The following is a 27,294-nucleotide window of genomic DNA, read 5'->3' on the forward strand; positions in this document are numbered from 1 at the left end:
TTAACATGTCAGTGGAGTCCTGTATTCCAATGTGTCAGCTCAAGGCCTTACAGGGACGTGTAAGGGTTGTCTCAGGAGTCTTGTCAGTCCCCTGGCAGTGGGAGCTGATGCACACTGCCATCCTCCTTTCACGGCCTGTGAGGCCTAGGCCTCTGTGCCCAGAGTGGGAATGAAGAGCCAGGCACAGGACAGAGGTGCTCTGAACCCATGAACCAGGTCTTCACTGGACAGTGGTTGATTTTCAATTCCATCCATAAGGAGCCAAACAGTTGGAACCACTTACCTGGAAAATCTTGGTGATCTTGACCTTTCTTTTCACCAGCATTTGCTAAACCCGGCTAGGTGGTGACCTTTCTGGTAGGAGACCAAAAGGTCACACATTTCTGGCTTTAGCCTCACTCCCGAAACTGTAAATAAAGACTCCACTGTAGGGAAAAAAAGAGAAAAGCACCAACATATTATTTCCTGGGATCTTTCACGGTGGTTTTTTTTTTTTTTTTTTTGCGGTACGTGGGCCTCTCCTGTTGTGGAGCACAGGCTCCGGACACGCAGGCTCAGCGGTCATGGCTCACGGGCCCAGCCGCTCTGCGGCATGTGGGATCTGCCTGGACTGGGGCACGAACCCGTGTCCCCTGCATCGGCAGGCGGACTCTCAACCACTGCGCCACCAGGGAAGCCCCACGGTGTATTTTTTATGTCTGTTGTAATATTTGTCACCCGAAGAGACATCAAAATGTGAGCCAGACTCATACATCAATAACTTATACTGACTCATGGATAACTCACTTTACTGAATAGCTGTCAAGTGCGTCCTATTCAATTCACTTCAATTCGATTCACTTCAATGCATATTTACCAAATGAACCTTGGGTAAGGCACCTTGGTGCTGAAGGTGGTCAAAACAGGAGTAGAACTGGGAGCCACACACACACTAACAACAAGGGCCAAAATCAAGCCAAGGAGTCTGGACACGGGTCCCAGTGATGACAGGCAGTGAGCATGGTGCTGGGCTAGATAATGCTTTGGAAAGTTTCAAATTTCTGTTACATTAGATACATTTGGCAATCCATTTAAATAGACTCTAAGGTGCAACTTTTGTAGATTAGAAAATGTTTTTGAAATATATGTATATTACCTATGCCCTCAGACTCATGTATTTGGTTAGCTCAGAATGCTGACAGTTTGCATTTTTATAAATGCCTGTGTTTGTTAAATGTGTGCTGTCCCTGGGTGCTTTACTATGCTAAACTTATGGGCCACGTCCTCTAAAAGTTAACATGTTAAGGGGCTCATCTGCAAAATGGGGATAAGAAAACTTGCGGGCAGATTGCTCTCAGCTTAGAGAAGATAATACGTGCCAAACGTCTTGGGTTGCTCTGATATGCCATATATCTTTAATAACCAGTAGCCATTGTTACAAGCATTAGCACAGGTACCATCTGAGAAAAACATCCGGGGCAACAGCCATATCGTCACCAAAGCACATCCACAAAACCTGCTCAGGACACTCTTCCACTTGGGCACTGCTTTTCCAAAGCTCACAAGCTGTACAAACTGGGTTGCTCTAAATACCACACAGTTTCACAAAAAAGAGAAGCTCCAGCTTTGGTGCACCGAAAGCATAAAATGCCGTAATAATATTGTTTGCTGGAAGCTATTCACACCCAAAGGCAAGAAATAAACCTGCAATGCTGACTCTGTCTTGGCTACCTTGGGTAAGCTGTGGCCCTGACTCCTTCAGTTTGGAGTTACATATTTGCTAGACTGGAAAGGGGAGACCTCAAGTCTTGTTGATATGCATAATGTATTTTCTCAGGTACATTATAACACGCAATTTTGTAGTCTACTTTCTTTTAGCTCGGGTCATAGTGTAAACAGTCAAACAGTTCAAATAAACAGTGCATATTAAACTTTACAGATTACTCTCAAATCGACTCAAGTTCAAACCATTCTGGGAACGTCTCTCAGGAAGAAGTGTCCTCTTACCTTGGGGACAGTGGCATGAAGATGTCCCTCAAAAGCAATAGCTCCTCAATAGCAATGAGGGAGGCGGGGCGGGGAGGCGGAGAGAGAGAGGGAGAGAACAAAAAAGAGAGAGAGAGGGAGGGAAAGAGACAAAGACAGAGAGAGGGAGAGAGAGAGAGAGAAACGTGGCAGAACAGTGCTGGGAAAGCAACCAGTTAATCAAAGAGATTTCAATTTGGCCATGGACTGCCCGACTCTCCTTCCCAACTCACAGAGAAAGAAAAAGAAAACAAGAGGAAAAAAAAAAAAAAGAAAGAAGGAAGAAAGCAGCCGAGTGGTTCTCCTGTAGCAATCTCACAAATGCAAAACCCTCCATTTGCTGACTCCTCATTAGCTTTCTGAATCTGACAGCATAATTATTGCAGCTGCTTTGCGCTTAGAATAAATAAATACAAAAGTGGGTGTTTAAAAACTTTTTGAGAAGGGAAATTCAGTCATCTAGACAGTCAGTAGGACAAGTTTATTTAAAACTTTGAGATTCTTATGTATTTAGATCATTTCGGAATGAGATAATGAGATAGTTGTCTTTCAGTCTAATTGAGTTCCTAAGCTCCTGGCTGTTGGCTGTCACCGCTTTCAAACTTTGCTTTAACTTTCCTTCCTTTAGAAATCCGATCCTGGTGTCTCCATTTACTCTTCCTGGGCTGATAACCTGCTGAAGTCTCAGTGCACTGGAGTGCAGAAAGTGACTTAATGGCATTGAGGAGCTAAATAACCTTTCACAGGAAACAAGACAATCAAATCTCTTCTACTTGCCTGTAATGGCTGAAAGAGAAAGCACAAGTTGAAAAGAAAGCTTGGAAATTAAACCATCATTTCAAAATGTCTTGTAATTTTCCTTGTCACGTGGTTTTCGCGCTACTCTTGCACATCATCAATCCATCAGCTGGAGTTGCTTAGTGCATTTAATTATTCATAGTGCACACAGCCTCTGTGACTGAGCGGTAATTTTAGCTCATGTGTATGTATATAGGCTTCATATCTTCAAAGCCCAAAGGATCACACACTACTTTAAATTGAAGTTGCTAACTAACATGGAGTGCACTTAAAACTCTGACTAGGGGCACAGCACACATGCATTTCCGATTAAAGCAGATGATCTTTCCGTTTAAAATTAATTAGTGCCTATTTATCTTTTCCTCTCCCTCCCTCCTCTCATTCTCCCAGGAGGGCATTTATGTGAACCCTTGAAATCAGTGAGTTAAAAGCTTTATAAAATAAACATTCTGTCAATCTGGGGTGCAGGAAACTAGTGTTAACCCATTGTGCAGACTGAGAAATTGAGGTTTATGAGGGCCAATAATGCATGTGATGCTGGGGAAAAAAAGAAGAAAACTCAAGTTTTTTAACTCTCAATCCAGAGCGTGAACTCCCTGTACCATTTGTCTTACTTTATTCCTTTAAACAATAAAGGCAATATAACATCAACATGAAAGAAAACTTTGAAAAAAGGAAAAAAATTACCCACAATTCCCCTCAGCTAGAAGAGCATTTTTATTTTTGTACTCTACTTTCCAGTTTTGTTGATATGCATAATACATTTTCACAGGTGCATTATAATATGCAATTTTGTATCCTTTCTTTTAGCTTGTGTCATAAGGTAAACATTTCCATACTACCCCACACTCCTGTGAATTATCATTTTAAATGGTTACATAGTACTGTATGCTGAGTCAATATAACAATATTTATCCAATCAGTTCTCTTGTGTTGAATATTTAGAGTTTCTTTTATCTTTTAGAATTTAAAAAAATTATAGACAACACCACAATGAACATTTTTATGCATCTAGGGTTTGGTTTTTTTTTTTTTTTCTTTTCTGTTCAATTGTTCCTTTGGATAATTTCCAGGAACCAAAGTATAGGGTTGAATGTTGTTAGCATTTTTATGGCTCCTGATAGGTATGGCAAAATGCTTTGCAAAGGTTGCCCCAAATTACACCACCATCTGCAGAGAATCATTTTACCACAATCTTCCCAGCACTGGGAGTTAGGAGTCACTAAGTTGAGGGGAAAAAATAACTACTTTAACAGTTATTTGTATTTATTTAATCACTAGTTAGACTGCCTATTTATCCCATGTGTTGGTATGTTTTTTTCATTTCCTTTGTGTAAATTGCTATTTTGTGCCTTTACCCAATTTTCCATTGGATCCTGATATTTTTCTTACAAAACTGAATAAGTAATAGTAAGGAAAAAATAATAACCAGCACTGATTAAGAAATCTTAAAACCCAAGGGTGACTGTGTTACAAACAAAAAAAAAAAAAAAAAAAGAAAAGAAAAAGAAAGAACAAACTAAGACCAGATGACATTAAGGATTAAGGAAGAGGTCAAGGGCTTGAGTCTTTATTAAACATAAAATTGAGCCCTCTTAATTGTGAGATATTGAACATGTTACCTGGGAACATGTGACATATTTCCTGGGAAGGCTTTAAAATAAACATAGGGCATGACGAGAGAGTGGAAAGGTCACAGGGCTGGGAGTCAAGATCTTGGTTCTAATCCTGGTTGTGTTACAGTACTAAATTTCCTCGTGATCTTTAGCAAGCAGTGATGAGAAGTGGAAGACAGTGGCTTGGGAGTCTGACTAACAGTCAAATTTTGCCTCTCCCACTTACTAGCTGTATGACTTTGAGCAATTAGCCTCTCTCAGCCCCAGTTTTCTAATATGTAATATGAGGATAATAACTCTAGATTTGACAGTTAGTATCTAGATTAAATGAGAATTTATGTAAAACACATAGACGCCCAATAAATGGCAGCCACTATTCTTCTCTGGGTATTAGGGACTCATCTATATAATGAAGACATGGAATAATGAGTCCCAAGATCCTTTTCTTGTCAAAGGGTCTCTAACTCTTTCCTGAAGTATTTATCTTTATTTGGAGATTCTTTCAGTCCATGATGCTAACAAATTTAACCAACTTAAGGGGTTGGTAGAGCTGAGGGACTTGGTTTACCCAGACTTTTCCTACCAACGTTAACTCTACACAACATCTTAAGCCATATCTCCACCCAACCTCTTGTATTCTAATGTATTAGAGTGGGTTGAGGACAACACTGAGCATAGAAGGTAAAGAAGTGTGTTATGGAGGACACTTCCTAACTTGCTTCTTAAGTACTGATTAATAGAGGATTTAAAAGGTAGACAGAGTGGTCTGAGTTAGGTTATAAACTCCTAGAAGCAGAATAGGATTGAGAGACCTGGCTCAGAATCTCCCTTCCCTCTTCCCTACGAAACCCAACCTCCGAAACCTGGCCTGTGGAATGACAAAATATTCTGGTTAAACTTTGAATAGACTAGACAATAAAAGCAATAAACAGAGTAGATTTGAAATCATTAGCACACAAAGAGCTAAACTAAGCTTTGCTGGTACATGTTAAAGAAGGTTTAAATTGTTGCAAGAAGGCATACAATGATGAGGAGTAAAACCTAGGATGGAATATGAGTCAGGATTGTACTACTATTAAAGAGAAGATACCTTCAGATAATATTAGATGGCATTCAGAGGAGGATGACACTCCTCTCCCTGGATATCCTTCCTCCCCAACCATCCAGACCCCAGCATCTTTCAAGACCCACTCACAAAGCCATCCTGGACCCCTACAGCTGGAGTTTAATCTCACCTCCTTTGAACTGTCAGAGCACTTCACACTTGGTCTACGGCCGTTTATATACTTGTATCCCTCAATCTCATATCTAATAGACCCTCAGTAAATCTTCCATGAATGAACTGGAAAATAACTCTCCCAGTATGTTACAAACCTGAGTCTAGGGTGGGTCCATAGTCTCAGAGATAAGCAACATAACTGGAATAGGTTCAGAATAGAATAATGAGGCAAAATAGTTAAAAGGTAAAATAAACAATATATATTGGGTATGTTTGGTGGAGGTCAAAGGAAGTCAGCCTAGAGAAGTGAGCTTTAGAAAGTGATATCAAGGGATCTTCAAATATATTAAAGAGATATTAGTAAAAGAAGGCCTGAACTTCTTTTATTGGAGCAAAACAAAAAATTACTCAGATTTTAATGGAGCAATATGAATCAGGCCTGCTGAAGAACTAGCAGAGTATAGATACTAGGGTGATGTGACGAAGGGTAGAGGTAAGTGCCATGCCTTCTTCCATCCCTATAGGTACCAAAGTATATGATGACAGGAAGGACTCTGGTAAATTATTTTTACAAAATTACAAAATCAATTGCAAGCTTTTAAGTTGTAGGGGTTTTTTGTTTTGTTTTGTTTTTTGTTTTAAGATGCTGAAACCTGTTTTAAAGGAGAAGGGGGATTTAGACCAGGAAGGCATGGGAGAGACTCACGTCTGGGATTTAGAAAGCAAAATGGGACCAACCCACAGAGAGAGACAGCCTTTGATGTCCTGACGATCAAGGACCATGGCTTAAGGACCAGACTCTTAAATCACGTGGCATTTACTGCCCGAGATAAAAAATACTTTTGTGGATCAGTGTCTGTGATTCAAAATGGCTAGGTTCCAAAATCAGTCTTAACTTTCCAAGGGGAACATTTGGAAGGCTCCTTGCAAGAAAGGAGTGGAGCCAGCTTCTAGAAGGGGCAGCTTAATGATTTTCTACTCCCCTCACTCTCAAGTCGTTAAGCAGCGTTCCTTTCCCAGAGCCCAAGTTCATGCTGAGGGCAAAGGGAATTAAAGCAAGAAGCTGAACCTGCAGCTAAGATTAGAGAGTTGCCAAGGGCCTAATTTTAGGTCCTAGCTGCCCCAGCTGATGTCCTGCACTGCTGGCTGAGCCGTGAGGACCACAAGTGTGGCCGTAGGCAGATGACTTGAGTGGGTAGCGTGTCTCCCAGGCCATCTGCAAAAGCAATTAGCTTGCTGTTGGGTGTGTTTTGAGAGAGACGACCAATTATTTCTCCTTCAACTAATGTTTCTTCAGGTGTTCAAGAGTCAATAAGGGAAAATGTCCGCGCTTGGCAGAAATTCCCACATGCTCGCCATTCTAGTATTCATGCTTCTCCACTTGAGAATGTGCTCCGAAAGGGAACTAAGCCCAGAACTCCTGGATTTTCGTGGCAAGTGACCCCCCGATTTCCTCTGGCCATAAGCTTACTGCCACAAACTAGGGACAGTGTTGTTTGGGACCTCTCGGCTTCGTGAAAACAGACATGGATGGATGAGAGCAACCCTTGCATTTTGTGGGGGAATTTCTGTGCCCTGCTTCCGCTGGGATTTAGGCTGTCTCTCCACTCTTCACACGGTTCCCAGCCTCAGGTTTCATGCTTAAATTGTCTTCGTCAGAGGGCAGACAATAAGAGCTGGAATCTCCCAGATCAAAGGGGAAACAGAATATATTTTAAAGTGACAACTTTGTTATCCTGCAACCGGAATAAAACCAGAATAATAAAATAATACAAATATAACCCCGTAAGTAATTCCATCCTGCCACCAGAGAGCAAAATTTCTTGCATAATTATGGAAGGGAAACTCTCTTTACACACCACTCGCAAGAGCATGTCTTATTTTTGCACAGTTCTTATGCCTGGGGCAGCCCACCCCTTGCATGGAGACTGTGTGTCCCTGAGGGTTGGGAACTGTGATTACCGGCCGGTTCTTCCCGTCTGCAAAGGAGGCTCTTAATAAAGGCTCATTGCCATGGACAATGAAGAAGTAGGCTGGCACTGCCCGGCCAAGGGAGTGCACCCTTAGAAGACGCGCCCTTGGTGAGGGCCACTGTTCTCAAGGTGCACAAACTGGCCCCAGTGGCTGCTCTGTCTTACTCTATTTTTCTTTCCAATTTTCCTGGTACCTTTGCTTTCCCTGTCTTCTTGTCCATGTCCTATCTGTCGATCTGTCTCTAAACCTATTTCTGCACCCCCCCACACACACACCCCGATCTGCCCCCCTTCCCCTGTCTGTTGGCGCTGGCCCTTTCATCTTCTCCCTCGGGGATTCGAGATGTCGCTGCAGGAAGTGCTTGTCGGCCGAGGCAACAGCAGCAGAGCCCTGTGGCTTTGACAAACCTCATTTAATTGGGAGGAAGCCAGGAGAATTTGAAAGAACTGAAACATCCACGAAACTCCTTTTATCAGGCATAATTTAAACTCTGCATGGAAAAACCCCTATATGTATAAAGAAAAGTCAACTTCCCTCCTGCTGTGAGCACTCCTTGTCTCCCCGACAGCACAGGCAGGCTCCTGCAAGATTCCATCTTTTCATTTTTCTAAAAGTGTCAAAGTAGATTTGGGCTCTGTGGCTGGGTGAACAGAGAAGGAATACAGATTGGTCCCTCTCCTACACCTGCATGTGCACGCACACGCATGCACACACACACACACACAACAGAGTCCTTCTGTCGGTGGCTTTGCTTCAGATGACCAGGATGAATCAAAACCCAGGTTTCTAACAACACATCAGTTTGCACAGTGATTTTCTCCTAATTACTCTTCATCAAGGAAAAGCTGGTGCCCAGAAAACTTTGAAGATCCCCAGTGGTTCTCAGTACACAGAATAATAAATCCTGGAGGAGGGCCCATGGGAGAAGTTTCTTTAAATGGAGAGAGGGAACGTGAATGTGTGTGTATGTGTGTGTGTGTGTACACCCCCAGCGTGTATACTTGCGTGAAGTGGTAGCTGGAAGCCCCAAGCCCAAGAGGAGAAAGCTAAGAAGGGGGGATCTAGGGGTTCAGACTGGGAAGAGGGGATTGAGATGGGAGTGGGGGAGCGGATGGGGATAAAGCTCGGGGTGAGGTACCAGGAAGGGCGTAAGAATTGTAGGTCTGGTGGAATGTCCTTTATTCCACCCATATGCCAAGCCACGTCCCTCCCCTCCTTCCAAATTCTATTCCAGAGTCACCTCCAGTCTCATCCATCTTAACTTGAGTTATTCTAGTACCTCCAAAGAATTGCCTTTAGCGCACACATATTCTCTGAACATCTGCAGCTGATTATGCACAGACTTTAGCTGTTTAGATATGATTTGTGCTAATATGTGTATGAGGGTGTCCTGTTTCCTCTTCCTCACCCTCTTTTCCTCCCACTGCATAGGATCCTTGAGGTCAAGGACAAGCCTCTTTTTTCCCTCAAATTTTATAGTACTTAATATGTTCTTGACACTTGATGGCAACTTAATAAATACTGATGACCGACTCTTCTTACAGGGTTAAGCAAGACATTAACCCCAGTTGTATGATTATGGTTATTTTTGGAGATCCTAAATGACTCACTTTAATAATAAAATACCTCAAAAAATCCTAAACTAAGAGCTTTGGGCTGTTGCAGGACAATGTCCCAGTTACAGTGGAGCTGCGTCTGCAAACCCTGGAGACTTTGGCCAGACCACAGGCCTAAGCCTACTGAACAGCAGCTCCCCACCCCATGCCCATCCTCGCCCCATCACACCCCCCAGCCCAGGACCCTCCCCCACCCAGTCTGAGCCCCTAGACCTTCCTTATTAGCTTTCTTCTCTCTGGCTTAGGACTTCTAAAAACTGTTTTCAGTTGAATGCTGGATGTTATCAAAGAAACTCCACCTAAGGATAGTCCCCTGCAAACAGCCGGGGCCATGACTGCACTGCCCACAACTTCTGCACAGCCTTTCCTGGCCACGTTCTGAGAAACATGAGGAGCGCTCCAGCCACATGATCTCTCAGCAGTTTTCAGATTTGGAGGATGACTTCAGGCCCAGGCAGCAAAGCTGATTACAGGGTAACTTGTGCTTCCCGTGAACGTCCAGCCTGGGAGGACGTTCCCCTCTCCCCATGCCCCACCCCGTACTTCCTTGGGCAGCATCAGATTCCCAATCAAGACAGGCCCAGCTCTCCTCTCCTGATATATCCGTGTCACCTATCATCTTACTCTACGGAAAGAGAAAAGGGGGTTGTTAGAAACTTTGGTTTTGCTTCTCCTGGCAGATGCTAGTGAAAGCAAACTCAGAGGCAACTTTCATCTCATCCAATTTCTAAGAGTAAGTGAGTACATGGGAAAAGTCTGGATCATTACAAGGAGATCTGTGTCACCTCAACCCTCAACTTTGGAGTTTTAGAAAATCGCAAAAAAAACCCTCAGGCAAGATTTGAACCCATCTCACTTCTCCCAGCTCTAAGCTCACTTCTGGTTGCAAATTCTATCATTCTCCAGTGCACTGAGAAAATACTTAGACACCGAGACTTACATGTGTACATGTACACACCACACACACACACACACACACACACACACTCCCTTGCTCACCATCAGGAAGTTGGTGCAGCTGAGCAGGCAGGGCCCTGAAATAATTGTGAACCAGTGCTTCCTGGGCGGAGACACGGTCTCTTGGAAAGCCTTTCAGCATTTGGGAGGCCAGGTCTTCAGCTTCCGGAGCCCTGCCTAACCTGGAAAAGTGAGAGAGAAAAAGAGTTTCTCCAGAGGCCTCACTTCTGAAAAATCAAGGGGGAAAGAAGAAAAGTAAAGAAAAGGAGATGGCTAGGAGAGTTTCAAATAGAATTTTCCTGGGACTAGTAAAGTTGACGGCAAGTTGAAACTCTTACCTGTCCTGTTACTAAGATAAAGGGAAATTTCCAGCATTACCACCATTCAGCCCCCGCCCCCGCCCCCTCCACCGTGGCTCTGGGTACCAGGTGCACATAAAGGACCTGGAATTGTAATAATAGAAACAGAAATATATAATTAAGGATTCTTCTTTGAGGGACACAGCAGCCTCTAGCAAGCAGAAAAGCCCAGATGGAAATATGTTCCAAGGGTGAGAAGCACAGAATCCTGGGAGGGGAAGAGGGAAAGAGGAGACTCTGGAGGGTGAAACTTGGGTGGAAAAAACCCTTATTTACAGTGTTTCTGAAGCTCAGCTCCCAGGGTTTGTCTCTAAGAAGCTCTATTGGTTTCCCCTGAGATGGAGCATAGGCAAGAAAGATAATTAAGTATCCAAATGACAGTAAGGACAAATCCTCAAGTTGACCTTATGTTGAATGATAAATTTGGAGTTCAGCAAATCCATTAGCTGAGCAACTACTATGTAGGCGGTTGGATCTGGGAGATGCAGGGAAGCTGTCTTCTGGCAGCTTAATCTCGCAGAGGAGTCAGACACTAATCAAATGGTCATACAGATGCATAAGCACAATTGGGAAGAAAAAGGTCCAGACTTGGGAGGTGGTCAGGGAGAACTTTCTTGAGGAAGCAGCATTTGAGCTGAGAGCTGAAGAGCTGGGGCAGGGGAGGGGCAGGCGTTGCAGACCCCCAGGGTGGGAGGGAGAAGAGTGATTTTAAAGAAAGGAAGAAAGGCCAGTTTGCTGGCCTGGGACAAAGAGGAGAGGGGCCTGATATGAAGCCAGGGAGGGTGGCAAGGGGCTGACCCTGCAGGCCCTGTGAGTCTTCCATGCTTCCTATTTACTTACAGTGGCTGAAAGTCTTTGCTAATCTAGTGCCAATCATTTAAGTACACCCATCTCTAGAGACCACAGACAGGTTTACAAGTGGAAAGCACAAGACAGAAAACTGTGCTGATCCGGAGACACAGTTAACTTCCGAACTGATGCCTGATGTTCAGAATTCAGTTGCATGGCCGTGCAACTCCCCAATTAAGCAAAAACAGATGGGCTTCCTTAAGGTTGAATGTACATATCAACCTGAAGCGACAAACAGATACCCTTTCCCTCCCCAGGTGCCATGATGCAGGGATGCAGGAAGTCCTGGCCCAGAGGTGGAATTTGCCTAATTTTTGCATAAGATTTGCATTAAAAACTTTCAGGTATCTGATTCCCATGACATAAAACTGTTTCTGCAAACAGATAGCTAACGTTACCCTCAAACTCCAGAGTAAATGCTTCACAGACTTAAAATAGAAAAGAAATCTGCAAATCCCCGGTCCTTGCAAATCTCCAGGCCAGCTGGAAGAGAAGGGAACCGGGGGTGGAGGCCTGCTTAGTAGTTTGCGGCCTGAAGTACTGGCGGGTCTTTTCTCCATCTAGGGTGCCCTGCCCAGGCGCAGATTTTCAGGGCCAATGAAATAGGAGTCCAGAGTGCGAAAGCTGGTTCAGATCAGCAGGACCCAGGACCAGTCTGGAAGGAGACTCAGGGAAAATCTCGTGAAAAAGATTTTAGCCAGTCCGTTTTCACGACAGGGTGGTGGAGTGGGATGCGTGGCGAAATTAGGGCCTGAAACCTCTCTGAACTTCCGGGGGTGGGCGGGTGGACAGGTGGTTATGGGGGGGGGAGGGGAGCGATGCATCCACCTCCACACTGCACCCCAGTCAGAGATGTGTTTTCTCTGCACACTCCCACCCAGCATGCTCATAACAACTGAATTGTTACAGAACTGCTCTGGAGAAGGGGCTTAGGAGCTGCGATCTGATTGGGCAAGGAAGGCTAGGGGACTTGTTCCAACCCGTGTTAGCCCGGGCGTACATACTGGTTTTATTTAGACTGTACCTAGGTGGGGTGGCTGCCAAAGCCAGGAAAGGCTGATGGAGCTTACGGGGCTTGTGGGGACACATAGAAGCAGAGCAAGGCCACTTCCGGGGGACAAATGAAAGAAAGGAGAGTGGGAACCGGTCAGTAATACGGGGACTTCTTCTTGAGGACTTTCCTCTTCAACTAACCAACCTTCCCCCGACCCCACCCCATCCCCCGGCCCCCGCCCTTCCCACGAGGTTGTGTCAGGGCTTTTAGTGGTGTTGGGACTTATTTCAATCTCACGGCCTCCAAACTGTGACCGCCACCACCTACTTCTGCTCCTCAGCTGGCAGAGGCGGAGTATACGCATGAAGCCTTTTCCTCGGGGGAGACAATTTCACGTTGGTCTTCCCTGTATAAACCAAATACGTGCCCTCCTGACTACGAGCCTTTACTCGTAGCATAGTAAAGGCTTATAGTAGGACCACCTGATCTGGACAAGCATCCTAAGAATCTCCACCATGCTATGATCTCTTATTTGGGAGCTGAGAAAAGAGCCCTAGGGATACAGATGTTGCTTCTTTGGGCACAAATGTTAATTTACCTCCATGTTTGTATAATTCTGCTTCTTTCTGCCATCTATAGTCTTGTTTACTATCCATTGCCTTTATTGGCAACTTTCTACAATTTCCCACTTCCTCTAACTCCTACCCGAACAATTCTTCACTGGTTACAACCCCTGCTTTGGAAATGAAAGTTGACATGAAAAGCGAACATCGCAAAATTAATTTGCCTACTAGCACATTTCCATATAGGCTAAATGTTAATAGATATTATTTGTTAGGCTTGTGATATTAGCTATGGAACATGCCAGGAGTATCTTGCAAAGTTAAGAGAACCTACCACCCAATTAATGAGAGTCTGTTAATAAAGACAAAGAACCCTCTGGTGAACCTCTCCTACTAGTAACATTTCCAGAAGTGAGAAGTGTTCCATTGCCAGAATAATACATTTGCCGTAGAACACTTAGAAAATGCAGAGAAAGAAAACTGAAGCTATCTCATCACTCTGAGATGACCCTTTTCACTCAGATAATCACCATTGCTTTAGTGTTTAGTTATTCTTCAGTCCTTTATTTTTATACAGATATATTTTTTGTTTTACAAAAATATGGGATCATACTCTACATGCTGTTCAACCTACTTTTTGCACTTGACTGTCTTGATCATCTTCCCAGGACTTTGAATAGCCTTCTGGGACATAGTTTTAATGACTGCAGAGCATTTCACTGTGTAGCTATACCATAGTCCACATAGCCAAACGCTTATTGAAGTTGTTTCCTTTCTTGTTGGGGTGTAAGGGGCTACTATTAAAATCATGCTGTGACAAATATCCTCAAAGAGAAATCATTGTGTACTTGTGCAATAATTTCCTTAGTATAAATTCTGGAAATTGAAATTCCCAGGTTGAAGGATACTATACAACATGTTACATTTTTTGATTATCAGCTAGTTGTCCCAATTTCCATTTCCATCAGCATTCTGGGAGAGCTCCTGTCTGTGTGTGCAAAGAAAACAAATTCATTCCAGCCAACCTGAATTGCCACGGGCCCCACTGCTCATGAAAGTGGTAAAAAGGATTATAATTGTAAATCAATCCTGAAAGATGTGCGGGGTGCGAGGACATCCGCATTTAATTTTAGAAGTCCAGAATAGAAACATGAACAATAAGAAAGAGTCACTCAACATATCTGGAATCTGGTGGCTCTCAGGGGCCTAAGGCAACAGCCTTGATTTCTCTGCACAGCCTGGCGCTGAGTATAGAACTCTCCCACTGCCACTGCTGCCAGCAGGTGGATGGGGAAGGGCTTTATCTGTTTGCAGCACAAGGCTGGTCACGGTGAGTTCAGCTGGGTCCTTTGTTGTTTTCCCCTAGATCCACAGAAAGAGAAAAAGGGCAGGGATAGAGCGGTCACTATCTTTTTTCCAATTTTTCAATTTGTTTTTATTTTGAAGTGATTTTAAGTTTACAGAAGAGTTTCAGGAGTAATAGTTGTATGTTTCACTAGCTTCCCCTAATGTTAACATTTTAGATAATCATAGTAAAATTATCAAAACTAAGTAATTAATAGGCACAATATTATTAACTAAACTGCAGACTTTATTCAAACATCAAATATTGGTTTTTTTCGATGGTGACCTTTTTGTTATTGTTGTTTCAGGGGAGTGGGTACTTTTTTAGTGCTGTCAGTTTAGGATGTGGTAAAGCAGATATGCCCAATAAGAAATATCTCCAATAGGGCTTCCCTGGTGGCGCAGTGGTTGAGAGTCCGCCTGCCGATGCAGGGGACACGGGTTCGTGCCCCGGTCCGGGAAGATCCCACATGCCGTGGAGCGGCTGGGCCTGTGAGCCATGGCCGCTGAGCCTGCGTGTCCGGAGCCTGTGCTCCGCAACGGGAGAGGCCACAACAGCGAGAGGCCCGCGTACCGCAAAAAAAAAAAAAAAAAAAAATCTCCAGCACTAGAAAGAAACAGCATCAGAGAAGCTGTCCTATAATTTCCTAATCAGTCTAATGAGTGAGTGTGCACTTACTAGGCCCATGTTAATCGCAATCCCATCAAACCCCACAAGGCCTCGAGGTGCGTTTCCAGTCCGCTCACAGTTCCTCCGCTCCTTGGCAGAAATATTGTAAAAAAGCCCGTGACAACAAGGCTACTCTTTACTCATCACACTTGCAACTTGACTCAACTGACAAAGCCACAGAGACCTGGGTACCAGATGAAGCCCAGTCCTACCGCTTACTTAGCTTGATGACTTTGGCCAAGTTACTGAACTTTGAGCTTCAGTTTCCTTCTCTTTGAAATGGGAATGAGATTTGTGAGGCATAAGTGAACTAACACGTGCAGCCCCCTACTAGGCACACAGCAAGCATCCCACCTAACCTTAGTCCCCTTTCAATGACAAAGTCCGTCTCAGAGCCAAGAGTTTTCTCATGTGATAACTTAGGCCAGTGCTGTCTAATAGAACTTTCCGTGCTGATGGAAATATCCTATTTCTGCCCCGTCCCATACGGTAGCCACTACTCACATGTGGCTATTGAGCCCTTCAAATGTGGCTACTGCAACTGAGCAGCTAAATTTTTTTAAATTGAAGTATAGTTGATTTACAATATTGTGTTTGTTTCAGGTGTACAACGTAGTGATTCAGTTTTGGGGGTTTTCTTTTGCAGATTATATTCCATTATAGGTTATTACAAGATATTGGATATAATTCCCTGTGCTATACAGTAAATCCTTGGAGTAACTGAATTTCAAATTTAATTTTAAATAATGTAAATTGAAATAGCCACATGTGCTTAGTGGCTATGGCATGAGACAGCACATCTCTAGCCATTACTCCTTGCTTTGAGAATCTGAGCAAAGAGAAGCCAGGAGTCTGAGCTAAGGCAGAGGTATTGCTGGGAACGAGGCAGTGGGCCGAGGTGTTGCCTATGGTCAGAAAAGCCAGCGGGATATTCAGCGACTCCACGTCCTGCTCAGCCTAGGAGGAAGGGCTGGCTGGGCGGCTGCAGGCGCTTTCTCCTGCCGTGCGACAGTGCCAACAGCAGCAGTGCAGGGTAGTAAGGCGGCCTGCAGGTTCGGGAAGCCAGTGGTGAGACGGAGGAAAGCCACAGGGCAGCATGAAAACCCAAATCCCCTAGTTAGGGGTCAGGGAGCCTGACTATGCGGGCAAGAGGAAGTCTGCACGTCTTGCATGAAATGAGAAACAGCAGTTCCCTGGAACCTGTCTCCAAAACAACGGGGAGTTTCAGGTGATACAGCGCGTTCGAAAATGAGAGTGCAGCGTGCGGACGCCCTGGGGAGAATCGTGTCCCTCCCAAAAAAAGATCCTTTGCTAGTTCATAGTTCTGTGTTCCGACCTATTTCACTCTTTGTGCTCTGATATCCACTCTCCGTGGAGGCTTTTTAAAGCACATGAACAGTAAGTATGGGGAAAAAAAATCAAACAAACTTTGGTTGGGTTAAACCCTACCACATTTGCAGGGAAGAGCAACGTTCAAACGTTCACTGAGGGTCTCTTTCTCTTCTCCCCACCTGCGGGAGGGTGTTTTTCTTTGACATTTGAGCCCCTTTCCCCTGTCTCTGATGTTTTCCTCACTGCCCTGTTTGTCTCCTCACTGAAGCAAAAAGAACAGAGCCTTGGCTAATTACTCTCAGATCAAATAATACTGGTTATTGTAATTGGTCATTGTCCGAAAACACTGAGTTCTTCTTAGTTCTGAGGTTGCCTGGCACGGCTTAGTTAGCTAACTATTCCGGGAATGTCTCTATTATCTGTTTTACTTTGCAAAAGAAACCGGGGACTTGTTGAAAGCTGGTAATAAAAGTCTGCCCTGGTCCGAGCCGAGGCTGCGTAGAGAGGGCCTGGGAAAGCGTGGCCTCCGTGAATCACGTTGCCCCCCAACAGCTGCTCAGTGACGTCATTTGGTTTCTGTGTCGGAGAATAATAAACCCACTAGGTCTTCTTACAGGCCAACGCTCCCTCGTTCTCAGGGCCTCGGGCAGGGTGGAGGGGCACAAAACAATTTTAATGACCAAACTCACAGGAAGTAAAATGGTTCACAGAGAAAAACTAACAGACTCACAGGTGGCTGCCTGTCTAAGAGGCGTCTTCCTGGGGCTGAGGGCCCCCAGATCAAGGTGCTCAGGGGCTGGATGTTCATCAGTTTGAGACCCAGGGAAATGTCCCTTCAACCCTGCTGCGAGATAAGCTTTCCAAGGCGGTACTCACCGGTTGCAGACATTCTGAAGGCTCTGAGGCTTAGGCAGTGGGAACCATTCTGGAAAGCATACACAGACACGTTAAAAGACAAAAACAACCCTAAAATCCTGTGGCCAAAAATATTATTAAAATTCTAAATGCTCTTCTTGGCTTGGGGTAACAGGGAATTCAGTTATCAGGTAGGCAAACTACGTGAGTTTAAGTTTAAATGGAAGGTCACTATTCTGGGTTGAGTTGTGTCCTTCTCCCGAATTCATATGTCAAAGCCCTATAGGCCCAAGTACCTCAGGATTTGACCTTATTTGGACACAGGGTCATTGCAGATATAATTAGTTAAGATGAGGTCATTAGGGTGGACCTTAATTTAATATGACCAGGGCCCGAATAAAAAAGGAAATTTTGGACATAGAGACGGACATGTATAGGGGAAGACAAAGAATAGACAGAAGGAGAAGACAGCACGTACAAGCCAAGGAGAGAGGCCTGAACAAATCCTTCCCTCAGAGCCCTCAGAAGGAACCAATCCTGCCAACACCTCAAGTTCAGATCTAGCCTCCAGAAGCGTGAGACGATAAATTTCCGTGGCTTAAGCCACCCAGTTTGTAGTACTTTGTTACAGCATCCCTAGCAAACTAAAATAATACAGTCACAATATTTAATGTCTGCTGGGTGCAGAACGTGCCGAGTGCTGGGAGAATACACAAGTAATCACGAGAAGCTTCCCCACTCTTACAGAGCTTACAGTTCATTTGAGAGAACAAAACGTGCGTGCCCCGCCCCCTCCAAGAAAACGTGTGACAAATGAGGGGGCAAAGTCTTAAAAACTCAGAAGTGGTTAAAAAGTTAACAGGACTAATTTTATATGTCACTTACAGTAAAGGTGGAAGTGAATCCTGGCTTGAATAATCCAAAATGGATGATAATAAGATTTGTAATTTTCTTTGGAGCACTCTTTACAACGTTACATGTGGATACATGTGTTTCTATTATTATTTTTTTTATATTGACACTATTTAACCCAAAATAAAACCACTATAAAAGGAGACAATTTCTTATTCGTTCAAGAAATACTAATTAAATGCTTACTCTATGTAAGGGTGCTAAAAGGGGCTGCAAGGATGTAAGCTTATGCTACTTATCAAATCCTTCTATTTCGACTCCAAATTGAGAAAAGAGTATTTCAACTCTCATGTAAAAGGATGTTTTTGCTTTATATTTTCCTTGGGCCTGAAGTATAATTCTCTTGGTTTTAAAACCTCTCTTCTTCCAGCTCCTATAGGAATGGAATACAGCAAGACTGTTTATCCAACAAAGAATTTAATCATAGTTGGGCAAAAAATGGTTTTGATAATACTGACCTATTCATGTCTGTATGTGTATGTAAAAAGCCCTGGAAGACCACTCACCTGATCGTGATAATGGTCACTAGGGCTTACCCTTCTCCCTTCTATGCTAATTTTCTTAAATTTATTTATTTTTAAATAAAAAGCACATATTACTGTGTAACTTCAAAAATATGTTCAATTAAAGATGGACATTATGGTGTTAAGAGCTGTAGAATGAAAGCTGTGATCGAAGAACATAATTTAAGCTGAGTTTTCAAGGTCAGATGCAATCAAATGTGGACTACTCTGCTGGCAGTTTTTAAAAAATTTTTATTTATTTATTTATTTATTTTTGGCTGTGTTGGGTCTTCGTTGCTGTGCGCAGGCTTTCTCTAGTTGCGGCGAGTGGGGGCTACTCTTCGTTGCCGAGCCAGGGCTTCTCATTGTGGTGGCTTCTCTTGTTGGGGAGCATGGGCTCTAGGTGCAGGCTTCAGTAGTTGTGGCTCGTGGGCTCTAGAGAGCGCAGGCTCAGTAGTTGTGGCGCAGGGGCTTAGTTTCTCCGCGGCATGTGGGATCTTCCCGGACCGGGGCACGAACCTGTGTCCCCTGCATCGGCAGGTGGACTCTCAACCACTGCGCCACCAGGGAAGCCCTGGACTTGGGTTTTGAATACACACTATGCCACTTAACCAGCTGTATGACTTGAGGGTGTTGCTTAACCTCACCGGGCCTCAGTTTTCCCATCTGCAGGAGCGAGATAATTATAGCTCCTACTGCACAGGGTTGTTGTGAGAATTAGAGCAGTGAGTGAAGTATAAGTATTTCCTCATCCTTTGCCTTTTTTCTTTCTGCCTCTTTCTCTTGTTTGATGTACCATGTATTTCTCCTCTCAGGTTTCAATAAGGTTTCTGCTTATTGTTCTCCTTGGAAATCCATAATTTGCTGTTTCATTCTATTGAAATTCTAACGTGTTCCAAGCTTGAGTTCTTACAAGCCTAGCTTAATTTCTTTTGAGTTTTCAGTGTGGGCCAGAGGTGTGTGCCTTAGCTCTGTGGTGTAGTAACATGAACACAAGCCCAGGCTTAAATCTCCTTTCTGCCACTTATGAGCTCTGGGCTTTGGGGGAAATTACTTCACCTCTCTGGTTAAGTAACTCAGAAGTTTCTCAATCTGTAAAGTGGGAACACTCTTCCAGTTGCCTGGGAGGATTAGATAAGATTAAGCACTTGGCCTGTAGTAGGGGCTCAATCAATGTTAGTCTTATTCCTTTTTCTTCTTCTTGTTTCTACCTCTCATTTCGGAGAAGCAACCTGGTCTCACACAAGTGGTCCTCAAGCCAAGCAGCACACTAGCATCACCTGGGAGAGTTTTTGAACAAAAAGGAGGCGCTGGCTCCACCCTACAGAGTCTGATTCAACGAGCCTGGGGAGGGCCCAGCATTGGTCGGTTGTTGTGTGGTTGTTATTATGTTTAATGGTCTCCAGATGTTTCTAGAATGGCACTAAATGAGGCAGAGGACACTGGTCTATCAAGGAGGGCAGGGTCGACCAGCAACTTCCAGCAACTCCCACACACTTCTCTGGGGCTCATTTCCTCAAGTAGGCTTGTGAAAATTCAGTTAATCAATGTACATAAAAATCGCAGAACGCCATGTCTGATGCATACTTCACATGTTTTTCAAGGATGTGAAAGAGGAAGCATGATGAAGGAAAAAAATCATTCCTCATAAATTCTACCAGTAGAGGATGACTTGTAAGAGTTGGCCCCAGGGCTTCCCTGGTGGCGCAGTGGTTGAGAGTCCTCCTGCTGATGCAGGGGACACGGGTTCGTGCCCCGGTCCGGGAGGATCCCACATGCCGCGGAGCGGCTGGGCCCGTGAGCCATGGCCGCTGAGCCTCCGCGTCCGGAGCCTGTGCTCCGCAACGGGAGAGGCCACAACAGTGAGAGGCCCGCGTACTGCAAAAAAAAAAAAAAAAAAAAAGAGTTGGCCTCAGGAGGCAATGTGACAACATTGAACTTGAGGTTCCGTGTCTTGCATAGACTGTGCCTGACTCTCTTCCCACATCTATTTTGTAGCTACGTTAGCCCAGATAGCGGATTGATGTGTCCAGCGTCAGCCAGGTTGCTGGTTATGAAGCGGAGCCAAAGCCCGGCACCCGCTTGTGGCCAGCCCTCTGCTCTTATGCAGATAACCTGATGCTGGGTGACCTTGCCTCGTTCCCATTGATTTTTCCCAGTAGTTAAACCGCAAGCGATCAATGAGAGAATGATCCACAAACAGGCATTTTACCCAGTGCCATTTCAAGAGAAGTCTGTTTCTCTGGCTTCAGTAGCCTCTCAAATCGTAGGTCTGTCGGTAGCTTATTTCCCTTCTCCTTCCAAAGCTGATGGTTAATCATTAGACCAGATTCCTCTCCATCTGCTCCTTCTGCAGTTCTCTTTAAAGGGGTTCTCGTTTGAGTTCAGTTGGAATTTGAGGCAGGAAGAGCAAAGTAAACTTCGCTTTTGTAAAAGCCAAGTTTAAAAGCTGAACATTTTAATTTCCCAACTGAACAGAGTAAAAGTAAAATGAGGGCCAAACTGTTGCTACCATAGTAAAATAATGCATTTTTTCATAGACCTCTAAGAAAGCTCATTCCACAACTGATTCAAGTCAATAGAGATTTGTTGGTTGGTTGATACAATATCACCAGGACCATTTTGAGCCTTAGCTCAAGGTGAAACATTTTCTAGTTACTATAGTCTTTACCACAGCCCCCCTAAGGTTATCTTATAGTGCGGTCTACTGAATGACACCTCTGGAATTTCCCGGACACAATGCATTCTTGAGATACCATATATTTAGATAGTTGATAATGCTGTTAGCCTTACTGCGCTATCTCAAGCCTTTGCAAAAATCTGTAGCTCGTCTACCTCACCCCCAGCCTCACCCCAGATATACACACTCAAGCCCTCACAGCTGCTCGCCTCCCTCTTCCTCAGGTAGCTGGCTTAGTCTTTTGCTCAGGGAGTCTGAACTTGGCATTCCTGTTTGAGTGTCATCGGGACACCAAAAGCCAGTGCTGTCACGGAGGGTGCTCCTTGGCATTTGAGCCTGGCACTTCAACGCTCACTGGGGGCTTCTCACTTTTCTAACCTTGCATCAAAACTTTTTGTGGATTCTAAGAAAATATCTATCCTCGGAAGCTTGTTCCTAAGGTAATGGTCTCTGGAGAGGAAGGGGAAGCCAGGCCTGGCTCCCGGTGCGTGGATGGAGAAGGTGGAGGTGATGGGCTCGGTCAGGAGTCTCCCCTCTCCCGGGGGCAGTGTTTAATGTCTCTCCACACCCACAGACGATGTTTGAGCTATAGCCCGATCATGCCATTCGGTGTTTCTGGTATTTAATGACGCATCATTTGCATTTATCACTCCCCTGTAGCCTCTACAAATGTTTAAGGGCCACACGTGCAGGTGTTGTGCTCAGCACTGGAAATGCACAGACATGGTACTTGGTGCTCCCCCAAGTTTACAGCCGTATGATTTCCATGGGATGATGATGACGACAATGATGGTAATTATCGTCATCTTTCGCTCTTTTCCAGCCTCTCTGACCCTTCCTTCTCAGCTTCCAAAGAACCCTTTCCCTCTACTGGATCCTTCAGCACTGGTCCCCCTGGGTGCCATCATGGTCTTCTTTCTCCACACGGTCTCCCTTGCGCGATTGAACTCACACCTGGAGCTTTAAATACCACTTTAAGCAGATGACTTCCAATTTCGTATTTCTAGATTAGACCCCTATAATCACAGGCTTGTATTTCTTTTCTTTTTTTTGCTGCACTGCATAGCTTGTGGGATCTTAGTTCCCTGACCAGGGATTGAACCCGGGCCCTTGGCAGTGAACGAGAAGAGTCCTAACCATTGGACCGCCAGGGAATTCCCCACAGGCTTGTATTTCTAATTGCTTTTCAGATATCTCCATTTGATGGTCTCACAGATATCTTCATCTTGAAATGTTCAAACCTTATACTCATTACATTCTCCACAAATCTGTTCCTTCCCCCTTTTATTTCCTGTGCCAGTAAATGGTATTATCATTCTCTCACCCACTGGATTTAGGTTTCTCCTTCGCAAGTCAAATCCAATCAGTTACAACCTCCCCTTGACTCTACCTCCTTCATGCTTTTTAGATTTGCCCCAACATTCTTCATCCATTGCTACTGCTCTAGTTGACACTTCCTATTTATCTTCTAGAATCTAGAGCATTGCCACACTGACTACCACCAATTTAATTCTACATATAGTCTTCCAAGCAATTTTTTCTAAAATTTAAATCCTGCCATATCACTTCCCTGCTAATAATCATCCGATGCCTTCTCTTTGCTTATTAGTCGAGTCCATATCCTTAGGATGATTACAAATCACTTTCCAATCTGTTCCCCATCTGTCCTTCCAGGTTAATCTCCGACAATGGTCTGCCACAAAGACAACAGTCTAGCTTCCCTGAGCAATTCACCTGCTTGTATATTACCAGGTACACCGGCTTTCCTACTCCTCTGTGTCAAGTTCCTTTGTCTGGCACGTCCTTCCCCCTCTTGCTCACCTGGAGAAAGCCCACTTCATCATGCCTGAAACCGAGCTCATGTCTCTTTCTCCCAAACAGTCCCTAAATTCCCCAGACAAACCAAGGCCCTTTTCCAAGTGTTCCTAGAGGTCCCTAGGGGATCCTGCTATAATAATACTTTCCACATTGTAGAATTTATTTGTTTTTCCCTCTAGACTGTATGCCTTGAAGGCAGGTATCAATGTATTATTTATTTTTGAATCTTAGTCTCAGCACCTAGCATTAAATAAATATTTGTTGAATGAATGAAAAATCGATGCTTAGGTGAAAAATAAAAAATGAAATTTACTAAACCTTATTCTTAAGAGGTAAAAGTGACTCAAGAGAGCCCACTTTTTTTTTTTCTTTTTTTTTTGCGGTATGCGGGCCTCTCACTGTAGTGGTCTCTCCCGTTGCGGAGCACAGGCTCTGGTCGCACAGGCTCAGCGGCCACGGCTCATGGGCCCAGCTGCTCTGCGGCATGTGGGATCTTCCCGGACCGGGGCACGAACCCGTGTCCCCTGCATCGGCAGGCGGACTCTCAACCACTGCACCACCAGGGAAGTCCTAGAGAGCCCACTTGTGATTCCCACTCTGTATCTTACAGAGATCGATGATGCCAGGCACAGGCCACTAAGGTGTGGAAGAAGTCTCTGATCTGACCCAGGTCCATGATGTTTGCGACCTTAAGGCCTTTTTCCTGAACTGGGAAGAAATGTAGCAGGGTTTACTTGAAAAAAATTTCTTTTAACCTGCTTTCCTTCATTTGTAATTTTTCCTAATCTTAACTACTTTAAGATTATCCAGTCCCCCTCAATAAAAACTAATAATTGCTACCAAATAAAGATGAGAAAACTAAAAATAAATGTAGAAACTATTAATGAAGATCAAAGTGGGCCATGTATCTAAATGAATTTCACTGCTTGATGTGGGGGATGGGTTAATAAAGGTGTTAATAGTAACTCCCACGAGCTTTTGCCGAGCTCCAGAAGTGGGACAGCAACGCGCCTGATGGTGGTTCATAGATTCGGTGAACATCGTGGCTTCATTACCTGAAGCAGGTGGGGTTGCCTGCTGGAGTCCCAGGGCGGGAGCTCCACTCACATTACACTTCAGAAACATGTCACCAAGCTCACAGATTCTAAAAGCAAGTCTGGGTTAAAGGACATAATCATTTGGGAATGAACTTGGAAAAGTGTTATTGGCTGATGCCAGCCTAGGGCATTGTTTTATTACCAAATTATATTTGCCCTTGGAAGGTACTGTGGAATTACCTATGAGCACCAACTTGGAGTTCAACAGGCTGGATATTCTGGGTCACCCCCTTCTTGGCCAGGTGACCCTGGGCAAGACACATAACTCCCCAAGCCTTAGCTCTCTCGTCTATAAAGTAGGAATGATAACGTTGCCCCTGTTGGATAGAGCTGTTGTGAATCCAAGTAGTATGATGTATGAAAAGTGCCTAATTCATAGTTAGTGCTCGATAAACGACCGTTATTTTACCCAGCAATAAGGTGAATAATAACTTACATGTACCTTCTTGGCAAAGCAGGCAGAACAAGGATTATTAGTCCAGAAGGTGCTAGAACCTGGAACTAGAACCCAGGTGGCCGTTGATTTCATCTAACAAATATCTATTTACTATTACGTGCCAGTTATGGGGGCAGGTGTAAAATACTAGAAACACTGGAAGTGGTCAGGTTTGCTTTGTAGAAAACCTCAGCACTCTTTCCGCTGTACCATGCTTTGGGTGAAACCAACAATGACAACATGAATACCGTCTGTGATTCAGTGGCCCTTACTGGACACCATTATGTAGATAATGAGGGTTCTCCCAGGGAAGAGGCCTGTGGCCACAGCGTGGGCAGGCATCTCACAGCAGTTTAGGACAGGCAGCAGAAAGGAGCCTTCACCAGAAGGGGCAGCTTTAACAGGCGCTCACACTGACTCAGGGAGGTGTTTGAAAGCTGCAGGTCAGCTCTTAGGGTATGTGAATTCAGGCAGTGTTTAGGCCCAAGCAAGTAAAAACCAAAGTCAGTTCTGCCTGACATCTATAAGGAAGCCAAGAACTCCAAGGGAGCTAAACAGGAAGAAACAGACATTGCATCAGCTCTCATACAACTACCGTTGAGTCTGAACCCTGATGAGTCACTGAGCAGCTGAATGAACTTCCACCCTGTATAAAAAAAAAAGGATGGGAACTAACTTTTATGGGGCATTGCCTAAAAGTTAGGGACTGTGGATGTTAACTATTGTTTTATAATGTATACATATATCAAGTCATTATGTTGTCTGCAAAATGAGACAGAGGGACATAACATGGTGAACACAAGAAGAACAGGTTTGCTGTGGACTGACCCATCTCCAACCTAGGAAATCCCTCTGTGTGGAACTGGGAGAAAGCCTCGGTTTCCTCAGGTGTAAAACTGTGCTACTCCAACCGGCATGGACCCTAGCAGACAGTATAAGGATTAGCTATTATGTATGTCCTGTGCCTGGCACACAGCGGACACTTTTTAAATGATAGGATTGCTCCCATTTTGCAGATTAGGGAACTGAGAAAGAAATCACTTCCTCAAGTACCCCCAGAGAGTACAAGGTGGAGTGTGGATCTGCCGCTCCATGAATTGATGCCAATAATGAAAACCTCTCTTATCAGTATCCTTTCCCTTAGTTCAGCCCACTGAGTAACTCACTTGGCTAATAGCTCATTCTATTGAGTGGATGCTGATGCACAGCTTAGATTGTGTTCACAGCAGGCACACAAAGACACGCTCATAATTCTTTGAGCCCAAAGCGTGGTAGCTCTATGTAATCCCAACATGGACAAGGATCATTTTAGATTTTTAATTATCATCTGTCCTGTAATGATGTCAGATGAAGTGAAGCTCTCACACTGGATTTCAGGTCAAAATAAAACGTTCCCAGGGTAAGGCTAGATTGCTGTATTGTGAGCCTGTCTGATGCCAGTATTCCGCCCCCATTATTTCTTGCTTCCACCTGGTGGTCAAAAGTTGAAAAAGCAGGCGTACTGAAAATAACTAGGTGTCAGCAGGATCCATTTGCCTATCGTTTATAGGACATCTGAATCTGGGTCGCTGCAGGGCTTTTAGTACTGCTTTCCTGCCTTTTGATTTCTACCAAGTTCCTCCAGTGGAAAATCTTTCCACGTGCAGTGTTCTTTCCTGGGGCTGAAAGGACCAAGATAATCCCGGATGCTTCCCTGCAGCTGAGCTCATGTCACAAATCAGGCATGATTTTCAGCAGATATTTCTTTAAAAGTTTGAAGGCCTCTGTGGACTCTATTCCCTTCTCAACGGGAACAGGCATCAAAGAGACAGGAATAAAATGCTTTGCACTCACATCAGGAACTAATTGCCAATTTGGCAAATGCATTGACTAATGTCATGCACTGTTATTTCTAAATCCTCTCCTGTCCTTGACCCCCAGTATCTAGATGTAAACTTGGGACCATTAGTGGAGAAGGATAAAGTCTTCTGGTGCCTCAAATGGAATTGAGAGGGATTTAAACTAGGCGCTTTTGAGTGTGGTGAAATGAACCCAGCAGTACATTAATGCTAGGATTTGAGCTCACACAGCATGAGTGCTTTCAAAAACCGTGTTTAAGGAAGCAAACAGAGCCATGACAGACCCTTTCAGTGGAGCAAAAGGAGTTGGATGAAACAATCAATGACACATTAAAAAACCACAACTGGGCTGCAATCATGTGGGCAGAAAAAAAAGTTTTTCTTTATCACAGGATCTTTGCATCTAATGAGATGGTGCCTGGACAACCTCCAGAGGGGTAAGGCCTCTGTTTACTTTAGCTGAGAAATGTCTAAATATTTAGTTGGTTCTCTTAAAAGCCTTACACCAGTCTGTAGCAAACTGGTCTTTAAGGAATGATCTTATTGGGTCTATATTGCCATCGGGAGAGCTATTTAAAGGGAATTTGGAAAAGTCAGAAGATATTACCACTGAAGGTGCAAATGTTAACTTCCCCCCCCCCTCAAAATTAACTCTTTGTAATGTCCTCCAAATATTTAGTTTAGGACCAATACCTTGCCAGTCAATACTTTCTCTTAATTCATCCTAAATGGTTCTCTGCTTCTTACATACACTTTATTCTTATTGGTTCCAGTTGGGCCGAAGTGCTTGAGGCTAAAAAGGGGAGGGACTCCTGAGCGCATTTTCTTGGGAGAGGGAGGGGAAGCTAAGAGGGCTGAGA

The 27,294-nt window shown here is 44.2% G+C and overlaps 1 protein-coding gene across 4 annotated transcripts in view; it reads right to left on the reverse strand.

Moving 5' to 3' along the window:
- Positions 1-315: 315 nt before the first annotated feature.
- The window catches only part of CDK15 (cyclin dependent kinase 15), a gene marked incomplete at both ends in the record, with an annotated part of 86,375 nt that continues 59,396 nt past the window's right edge, over positions 316-27,294 (reverse strand). For 3 of the 4 annotated variants that reach the window (XM_082630827.1, XM_082630826.1, XM_082630824.1), the window contains 3 exons: positions 316-425; positions 10,227-10,366; positions 17,172-17,220. In XM_082630827.1, the coding sequence (XP_082486953.1) occupies positions 316-425; positions 10,227-10,366; positions 17,172-17,220 (299 nt within the window). The remainder of the gene's footprint in view (positions 426-10,226; positions 10,367-17,171; positions 17,221-27,294) is intronic. The other variant, XM_082630825.1, reaches the window with a different exon arrangement.

This window comes from Mesoplodon mirus (genome assembly GCF_964341445.2).
Source record: "Mesoplodon mirus genome assembly, chromosome: 8".
In the NCBI taxonomy this organism is placed as follows: domain Eukaryota; kingdom Metazoa; phylum Chordata; class Mammalia; order Artiodactyla; family Ziphiidae; genus Mesoplodon; species Mesoplodon mirus.